This window comes from Syngnathus typhle, linkage group LG19 (genome assembly GCF_033458585.1).
Source record: "Syngnathus typhle isolate RoL2023-S1 ecotype Sweden linkage group LG19, RoL_Styp_1.0, whole genome shotgun sequence".
NCBI lineage: Eukaryota > Metazoa > Chordata > Actinopteri > Syngnathiformes > Syngnathidae > Syngnathus > Syngnathus typhle.
Window position 1 is genome coordinate 2,931,833 of NC_083756.1, and position 9,590 is coordinate 2,941,422.

General features: G+C 42.5%; 2 protein-coding genes across 2 annotated transcripts; one reads left to right on the forward strand and one right to left on the reverse strand.

Moving 5' to 3' along the window:
* Nucleotides 1-143: 143 nt before the first annotated feature.
* tram1 (translocation associated membrane protein 1) lies at nucleotides 144-5,620 on the reverse strand. Its single transcript, XM_061265614.1, has 11 exons — nucleotides 5,316-5,620; nucleotides 4,276-4,339; nucleotides 3,677-3,795; nucleotides 3,488-3,604; nucleotides 2,122-2,180; nucleotides 1,948-2,032; nucleotides 1,702-1,772; nucleotides 1,530-1,634; nucleotides 1,221-1,364; nucleotides 968-1,119; nucleotides 144-891 (listed from the first exon to the last, which is right to left on the reverse strand). The coding sequence occupies exons 1-11, from the start codon at nucleotides 5,436-5,438 to the stop codon at nucleotides 821-823; spliced, it is 1,110 nt and encodes a 369-aa protein (XP_061121598.1). The 5' UTR covers nucleotides 5,439-5,620; the 3' UTR covers nucleotides 144-820.
* A 727-nt stretch (nucleotides 5,621-6,347) lies between these two features.
* xkr9 (XK, Kell blood group complex subunit-related family, member 9) lies at nucleotides 6,348-8,712 on the forward strand. The gene is made up of 3 exons (XM_061265613.1): nucleotides 6,348-6,823; nucleotides 7,134-7,348; nucleotides 7,429-8,712. The coding sequence occupies exons 1-3, from the start codon at nucleotides 6,507-6,509 to the stop codon at nucleotides 8,058-8,060; spliced, it is 1,164 nt and encodes a 387-aa protein (XP_061121597.1). The 5' UTR covers nucleotides 6,348-6,506; the 3' UTR covers nucleotides 8,061-8,712.
* The last annotated feature ends 878 nt before the right edge of the window (nucleotides 8,713-9,590 follow it).

Here is a 9,590-nt window from a genome sequence, read left to right on the forward strand (position 1 = left end):
TGCTTGTACAATATTAGTATAATCTGAATAAAATTGGCTTTATATATTTTCTAAAATAAAATTACCTGTTGCCAAGTACATTGATCTACATGATCAAGCTTCAGGGAATGGCAACTTTTTCAACAGCATTAGAAATCATCACAAACAGTCAATCTTGTTTATTTGGCACAATTAAAAACAGGAAAACCGTCTACACTTTTATAACAAATCCCTCTTCTCATAAGCAATAGTAGAAATGCAGCAAATCACACATTTCCCTCTCTTCTCCAGCATCATCAGTCACACCTTCCTGACTAAACTGGGAGTCCACATCCAGCACCGATGGGTGTTTTGGTTTATTTACAAAAAAAAAAAAAGAAAAATAAGGGAAAAAAGATTTACTTATACTTCCATGTTCCTTTTTGTCAGCCAGTGAGGCAGTTGTGTTTGCTAGACTACAAAATGTATATCCAAAGCTACGGCTGGTTAGGATAAGACACTAAACGAAAAGTAAACTAGTTCACAAAAATACACGATTTTTAGGGGGGGTGGGGGTGGACAGGGGAGAAATGAAACAGACTTTTGGGGGCATGAAAACAACTTTAAACATGACACACCCTGTACAAAACGCTCTGTATCGATAGGCACTTTTTCTTAAATAAGGTATTTTTTGTGTCATAGTTTATTCCGCAATTTGTTGGTTCTTTCCCACCCAAAATTGGCACAGCGGAGCGGCCTTTCTGACGACGCATAAATCCATTGGACGTCCACTTGCGACGCTTCTTGAGGAGCGAGAGGGAAGCGGCCCGGGTGAGAGGGAAGGGCTTTGACGGAGCGTCTCTTAAGCGGACTTTTGCTTCCGGAATCTCGGCGAGTCTGCAGCGTGAGAGCTGACGCCGTTGACACCGTTGGCTAAGAACACACACAAAAAACACTTGGTGAGAATATAATGATACCTGGAGGAACTACATCCAAAATGATGCTTCACCTTTATCTTTCTTTGCTTTGCTTTTGGAGGGCCCCGGTTTCTTCTTGAGGGTCTGCACTGAGGCATGCTCTCTCCAGCGACGCAGCTGGAAGTTGATAAATTTCCACATCATGAAGGCCTGCGTCAGACACACGCCGGCCAGCACGGTGATCCTGGGGAGAAAGCGAACGCACACACACACCAAAAAGAAACATATGAAACAGCCAGACAGACGGACAAAAAGCATCTTCCTGGAGATCAAAGTTACGCCCACCTCACAAAGAGAATGTTAAAGTTCCCTGTGGTCAAATCGAAGCCTTGATTGTCTGCGTTGGCGAGGCCGAAGCCCACCGTGAGGACGGAGAGGGACAGCGTGAGAAGACGTCCAAGGACAAACAGGACGGCCCACACTCGGAAGCTTACAAGCAAAAAAAAGGAAACTTGAATTCTGAGGTAAGACTTTCGGAATATTCTAAGAAAATTATTCAAAGTATTATGCGTAAAAAAACCAAAACAAAAACAAGAGCCTCAATGCTCATTAAATGTTCTAAGAAAGTCACCCAAGTCTCTGTTCTGCCCTTACCCCAGCTGTCTGTTCTCATTACTGAAATAGACGAGACGGGAAACGTGGAAGAGAAGCTCCACAAAGTAGTGCAGCACCAGCAGGATCAGACCCAGACGGTTCAGACTGGAAAAACAAAAACGATTAGCGTGATTCTTTTTCTTTTTTCAGAAGGCTCGCTGGTTAGTCTTACTTGAGGATGTAAGCGCCGGCGATGTGGACCAGGTAGAGGAAAATGTAAACCAGCTGGCGCGGAATGTCCTCCTAGAAGTGGTAAAAGAAAATAATTACAACGAGTCGGCACAGTGCCAAAAGCTGCCATTCTTTGGCAACAAAGCTGCCTAAAATGTTATGATTTAAAGAAAGTTGGACTGTGACATGAAAAGAGTACGACATGAAAAAATCAATGTTACATGTGACAGAATACGAGGCAAAAAACCTTTTTTGTCTTCTGGAAGTAGAGCTCAGGGAGCACATGGAGCCAGTAGGCAATCTGGCAGATGTAGTAAAACTTTATCTGCAGCCTAAGCGAACAACATTGACATGAGTATGCACAATAGCACAAATTATATATATATATTTTTTCATGTTATTTCATGAGCTTTCTACTTACGGCATCAGCATGTGGGGGTAATCTTCCCACAGCGAACTGGGATTGGACAGGAAGTTTTCCTGCGACACAAATGCAAGCAAGGCAAATAAATACCGTATTTTCCGCCCTATAAGGCGCACCTAAAAACCTAAATTTTTATCAAAAGTCAACAGTGCGCCTTATAGCCCGGTGCGCCTTATATATGGATCAAGTGATGAATTTGTTGATCCATACTGGTTGTACACAGTGCTCTGCCAAAATGTTTTAGTACGTTTTAGTACGACTAGTAAATTACAAGGTCGCATCGCTTCCCAGCATTACGGTAACTGTAGTCAGGGGGCGTCACCGAATAGCTGTTGTACCCGCGAGGCTATTTCATTTCAAAATAGGCTGCTCCGTTAATGTTTCGAGTAAATCTACGGATCGATATGGAAGGGAAACATAGGTAAGTAGTACCAATGCGTTAGATCGAACTTTAGTCAGTTCTGATCATTTTATAGGAGCTCGTTTGAGAGACGCGATTGTTTACACTTTGCTGAGGCTCATAGGAAATCGCGGATGGCTAATGCTATAACGATAGCTGCTATACGCGCGAGGCTATTTCATGTCAAAATAGGCCGCGCTGTTAATGTTTCGAGTAAATCTACGGATCGATATGGAAGGGAAACATAGGTAAGTAGTACCAATGCGTTAGATTGAACTTTAGTCAGTTCCAATCATTTTATAGGAGATTGTTTGAGAAACGCGATTGTTTACAGAGGGCTCGTTGGTTATTGGCTAGTGGGTGCAGACCGCAACCCTAGTCAACCTTAGTTTGTTGCAGTAAAGCTTCTATTTTATGCGCCTTATAGGCCGGTGCGCCTTATATATGGACAAAGTTTTAAAATGGGCCGTTCATTGAAGGTGCGCCTTATACCCCGGTGCGCCTTATAGGGCGGAAAATACGGTAAATGCTCAAAAGATGCTAAGAAAGACAAAACAATATAAGGAAAAAAATTCTATCAAAATAATCATAAGAAAAAAAGTTGTAATCTCGCAATTTGCATTACGGGGAAAAAAAGTCAAGGGTATTATGATAAAAATTCAAAACGATCAGATTTGTAAAAAAAAAAAAAGTTAACATGAGATTAAATAAAATAAAATAAATAATAAAATAATTCACAATAAAGCATAGAGCAAAAAATTATTGTCTAAAAAGTCAGAATTAGGAAAAAACATACTGAAAAACAGCCCAAAAGTTTTACCGTGACTTCTTGTGACGTCACAATTTCTTATCAAGAATACCAAACAATGAATCAAAGCAAAAGTTAAAAAAAAAAAATAATAATAATAATAATAATAATTTGTGTGACTAGGCAAAAATTTAACACACCTACCACGTACTTACAGAGAAGATGATACTTGCGCCCCAGCCGAAGGAGAGGAAGTAGAAAGCGCTGAGCTGGCCCGACTCGTTGAACTTGCTGTGTTTGGTTTTGGAGAAGTGCTTCTTCCGAATCATTTTCTGCACGCCGACACCACCAATTAGACAACAATGCAGACGGGCGAGCGTCGCCCGAGCATGCGTGCCACTTACGTCCAGCACGTATTCCTGGATGATGGCATGCATGATGATGGCCACCAGCATGTAGAAAAAGATGGTAGCCAGGTCTTTGATGCCGTGGTGGAAGTGGCTGATCGCCGTCTCCTCTGGACCTCCACCCCAAAAAAAACAAAAACTGATCATTTGTCAAGTCAAGACGCTTGCCCAAAAGGAAAATGTACCTTGGTGATACGTCACAAACTGTTTGCTCAAGAGGATCTTGTAGCCACTGACAACATCTCAGCTATAATCTATTCTTACAATCTTCCTAATCTTCCGACTCATCTGCTCGCTACCTCATGTCATTTGTTGGCCTTCATCCCCTTCATAGCTTGTGGAAGAATCATCATCACTTGAGAAGAATCCCACTCTCTCCCTGTGTATTTGAATGCATCTTATTTGGGAGGCATCTGTAAATAAGTTACAGTCCTGCCTGATAAGCGGTGAATGGAACCCTAAAAGTGCTGGACGCTCTCTTAAAAAAAACAACTTTAACAGCGGTTTGATTACCTTGAAAATGGCTACAAAAATCGAAAATTGCAGTCGGTAAACCAAATTAAAATAAGATGTCAAGATGTTTTAATTCAGCTTACCATTTGTTGAGATTGTGACGTTGTACTGGACGGTGATGAACAACACTGCAAACTTGGACGTGACCTGTGAATTTGGATAAAATGTACAAAAGAAGAATTTAACCTAATCATGCTCACAATATTAAATTTTTCTTTTTGTTTCTTTCACACGATGCCATTTGAGGACCCCCTGTTGACTGAATGTGTTGCATTCATATCCCGTGGGAGTCCGTGACTTCATTAAGTAACGAGAATAAGTGTAGCACGAACTCCGCGATTAACAATTAATTGTGATTGTCATCTTTCCATTATTAATCAATATGCTGTGATTAAAGTGTATTTTAAGGCAATAACGTGCCGTTGCGGGGTGTTCGGTGCTGCCTTCACTGCCCGTAAACTGCGTCGGACAATTCAAAACTAGTTTTCAAAAATAAGTTTTAAAAGATGTAAACGTATGGGAGGTTAAGTAAAACTATTTAAATACTTTGCCGATTGGCGATATTATTCGGCTAAAGAGAAGAGGGGTCAAAGTTGCTGTTCGTCGTTAGACTGAATGATGGCAGCCCTCTTGCAGAATGCCACGTAACACATTCAACGTTACGCGCAAACTAACCAGAAGACGTCGTTTACCTAATCAATAATCACAGGGTATCGATGAGATACCAATAAAGTGTAATTTCTGTCTTTTTAACACTGTGTTGCGTTCAGGGAATTAAAACGCTTCGTGACGAAAGTGTGCCTGTTGATTCAAAATTTCATAAACTAAAAGTACCGTTTAACAAAGGGATCAAAACTGGCAGATATATCTAATTAAACGTTTTATTTAGTTTGTCAGGTTTAAATAGCTAAAAAAAGAGAAATCAGAGTGTAAAATGGTAAAACTTTGTGTTCCAAGAGGAAGTAACACCGCGGAGAAAGGCGAGCATGACAACCGTGCCACGGTTACTAGATGGCGGCCAAAAGAGAGCCGAGCCTCCGCCGGCGGCGGGCTGCTGGAGCTCCACCGTGAGCTCCACACATCCAGAAGAAGCAAAGTCGAAGATGTGTGTATCGCCATTTACCTCGAACATGAGCCCGAGGAGGAACACCATAGCAACGCAGGACACAATATCGGCATGATTCTGGATGACGAATTCGTGGCTCATCACCGGCGGGCTCTTGGTGCTCTTTTTCCGGATACCCATTTCCACACGATTCGGCGTTGCTCGTTTGACGGCGGCTTTTCTGAATGTCAAATTTGAGTCTTTTTCGACGTGGAAGCGCTCGACAGTCGCCCTGCTCTTGCAAAGAACCCTAAAGGCCAGGCAGACAGCGATTAAATGGCGTGTCACTCTTGTGCTCGGGTGGGAGTGTCCAAGCCAGCGAGAGTTCAGGGCGCCGCGCTTGACTCCACACAGGAAATAGCTGCGTTGCGAGGTCGCCACCTACAGCGTTGGAGAGGAATTGCGCTTTAATAATGATAATAGAACGAATCCATCTATTTTCTGTACCTGCAGTATTTATTTTAAATTAATGATTGGAAATGAAATAATAAGTGATTTATGAATAACTAATGAATGACTAAATGATTTAGTATTCGTTTTGAAATGAACGATACACAAATACATCAAATAAAAATGAAGGAATACAAAAAGTCAAAATCTGCTTTATTGTCAGTACCAATAAGAACAGATTTTCATTTGCAATGCCGGGAATTGAGTAAAATCTTAACGTTTACCCTTTTTTCTTTTTTAATTATTTGTCCTTTGTTGGTAATCAGGTATGTTCAATTGAAGCCACTCCCATACACAATGCGGTCCACACCATGGAAACAGGTAAACGTAGGAGAACAAATGAAAAAGGGAATATAAAAATAAATACTCAAAGTTGCAAGCTACCTGTTGCCATCGTGTAGCTGTTGCCATCATGACACTTTCTAAAAGGACTCAGTCAGAAGTACGGATATCTTTTTTCAAATGTACTTGAGAAAAGAAGTACAGTATTTGAACTTTGCTTCTTCCCACCACCGGTGATGACGTTGAGTCCCATGCAGTCAATCATTCCAAAAGGTGCACGTGCACAGGACACAATTACGTAACATGTTTCCTTTTAAGGTGGAGCTTGTGCCAATTCCAAAGAAAGAGGACCGAGAGAGGAAGAGGACGAGAAGGGTTCTGTCTGCTCCTTCCACTTGTGATGAATGGAAGGCAACGCATCGGATCAGCTGTGCATAAAACTGTTCGATCTGATGCCTTTTGCCGACTAACTCAGCGATGCACCAAACTGACATTCGGTACACCAAACTGCGATGGCTCCTAACGCTTGTCGGGCTTCTTCTTTACATCGTGGACATCTGGACAGACGTGGGACTGTCCATCAAGTTCCTCCTAGATGGACGTTATATATGCTCGGCGTTGATTTTCTCATTCATCCTGGCCGGGCTGCTGGTGACTCAGATTTTCAGTCACGCCTGGTACGAGGATGATCTCGAAGACCCTTTGGTGAACCCCCGAGGGCAATCCACCGTATTGGGAATGTCCAAGGGCAAACTCGTGGTCTTCCACCTGTGCGGCGCGGGTATTTTCACCAGGTAAGAGAAATTAAACTCCCAGATGGGAAAAACGGAACGTGTAGCGGTTCGTGAGAACATAGGGAGTGACGCTTTGTATTCTGCAGAACTGGTAGAACCACATTGATCTTGCATTCTTCTCACCATGGAAACAAATACTTGCAATTCAAAACATCACGTTAACCGACTATTAAACGGAAATACCGCCGCAATAAAACACATGACAAAACTATACAACATAGTAGTTGTTCTGTTTATTCATTTATTTATTTATCTATCTATCTATCTATCTATTTTTTTGTGTATATATGCATTTGTTTATTTACTGTAGGTACTACCACCTACTCAAAAGTGGCTTCAAAGTGCTCTGGCTCCTGGGCGGTTCCCTTAACGAGGAAGAGAGGAAGGAAGCTCACCATCGCCTGTTTTGTCAAGCCACTGACTTGAGCATGCTCAAACTCTTTGAGGCGTTTTTGGAGAGTGCCCCCCAGCTCCTCGTGCAGATCTACATAGTCCAAGACCGAGGCGAAGCCTCGGTCGTCCAATGTAGGTTTCAGTTCTAATCTCAAATGTCATCCTCTAAATGTTCACACCTGAGGGTGTTGTTCCTGTCTGCTGCCTTCCAGATTTTTCTATGGTCTTCTCGTGTTGTAACATCGCCTGGGCTTTGGTGGACTACCGCCGGTGTCTACGCCGGTCACTCCCCAACATCCAGGAGATGCCCTCTGGCTTGCCCACCGCCGTTTACCTCTTCTATAAACTCTTCACCTTCAGCAGCCACATCCTCAGCTTCAGCCTCCTCCTGCTCCTCACCCCCTACTGTGTAATTGCCTTGGTGGCCATTTTGTGGGTGCTGGGGACAATGTGGTCGCACGTGCTTCGCACCAACTTTTGCTCCACCAAAAGGCATGAGATGGTTTACCGCGTAGTGGTTGGGTTCATCCTCACATTCACCTTTTTTAACGTCAAAGGACAGAACACCAGGATCGTCATGACTATTTATTATTCCCTCTATTTGCTCATTAACCTGACATCACCATTACTTTTGGCGTTCCTGAAGCCAGAGGTGCGGACAGCAATGTTCTTCTTGGTAATCAGCGGGGTTATTTTTGCCTGCTCCGTCCTGGGGCTCGTCTTTCTAGTGTTATTCTACCTCTATCTGCACCCGAAAGCGAAGCGGCGGGAAGCTGACGAAGTGGACGGAATCGCAAAACAAACTGAGGCAACAGGCAGAATGAACAACTTCCTGCGGCCCTGACGGACATTTCGTCAAGATGGTGGGCACGATAAAAATCACCAAAACTTCAATTAAGCTACCTGGACCCTTCTTAGTTGTTGAAGGGGTCATATGCATACATATGTAAATATACATGTACATAAGCATATTTTCTACTCTTCTCTAATATATACATATATATCATGTCTTTCTTGCATTATAGCTTCACATTTGTATTTATCTGCTGATACAGCGAATGATCATAAAGTGGAGTCAAGTGCACCCTTACTATGGAGCATTGCTTCTCAAATAGTGGGGCGCCCCCCGCTCCACTTCAGTGTGACTACGATGGGAGACGAGGAAAGACCGGTGTGTTTAGTGTGTCATGCTGCCTCATTTTGAGCACAAATTGTTGTATTCATTTTTGTTTTGTAGATTAAAATGTTTTATATATTGTGCTCCTGAGTGAAGGTTGCTGATTATTTTGAATTTAATATTATTTATTGCTGTTATTTCATTTAATACTATTATTTTATTGTATTTGTTTTAGCATAAAATGGGAGTTGGTCAAGAATGTTTATAGTTTGAATAATTATCATTTATTTTTTATTTTAAGGAAAAGTGATGCACTTTGAATCTGTTCTCTTACAGACTAAAAAAACAATGTTATTAATAAAGTTATTCTTTATTGTAAGTTGATCTCGATGGGATCACCGGTGTTTGAGTGATGTTCCAGTTATTTATTTTCTTTCTGTGTGTTCGCAATTGTCATGGTGATCGTTCTGGTGTTATAGGCTGTATGTATTTTTTTGTTAATGCTGATTTCTCCGACTGCCCGAAAAGGCACCACCGCGATCGGTGAGGGGAAGAGAAAAACGAGAGTAGAGGAAGGTGCGGAGAGGAAAAAGAGGCGGTTGTGTAGAAGTGGAAGACGAATAAAAACACCCTGGGAAACCCAAAAAACTTGTCCCTCGTCGTGACTCGGAGCTGTAACATAGGCGGCGTGCCACAGCAAACTTTTCGTCTCCAAATATATTACCGAAGGGGGGTGTGCGGACGGCGTCAATCAGTTAATGGGGTTGGGGGATTCGATCTTGGTCCAATGTGGTTCCTGAGAGGCCTCAGCTTGCTGTCAGGGAGGAATTTGGTATTAAATTAGGTTGAGCTTTCCTAGTTAATGTAACCTTAAGTAGCATGCCTTGAGCATGATTTAGGATGAGACAAATAGGTCCAAATTGTAGACGAAAGCCATAAAATGGTTGGGGGAAGGTTTTTGGATGTACCGATGTCATTTCTTGTTGAGTTGTTGCCGGGGCACTTGTTGTGCCCCGTCAGGGGGGAATGTGGTGTATTTTTATTCCGGTATCATGCAATAGTTATCTCACTAGTAAGCCTAAGTGTGACCGGGTCATGTTCGGTCGGGTCAGGTTCGTGTGGGATTGTTTGGAAGACCAGCTGACCATCGAAGAGAATTCACCACATCATGTTGGCTCATTTTCTCAGAGCGTTGTTTCGGGCTTGCACACGCTCATGTTGTTATCGAGCTCGCCAGATCCGCCCCGCGTTCCACTT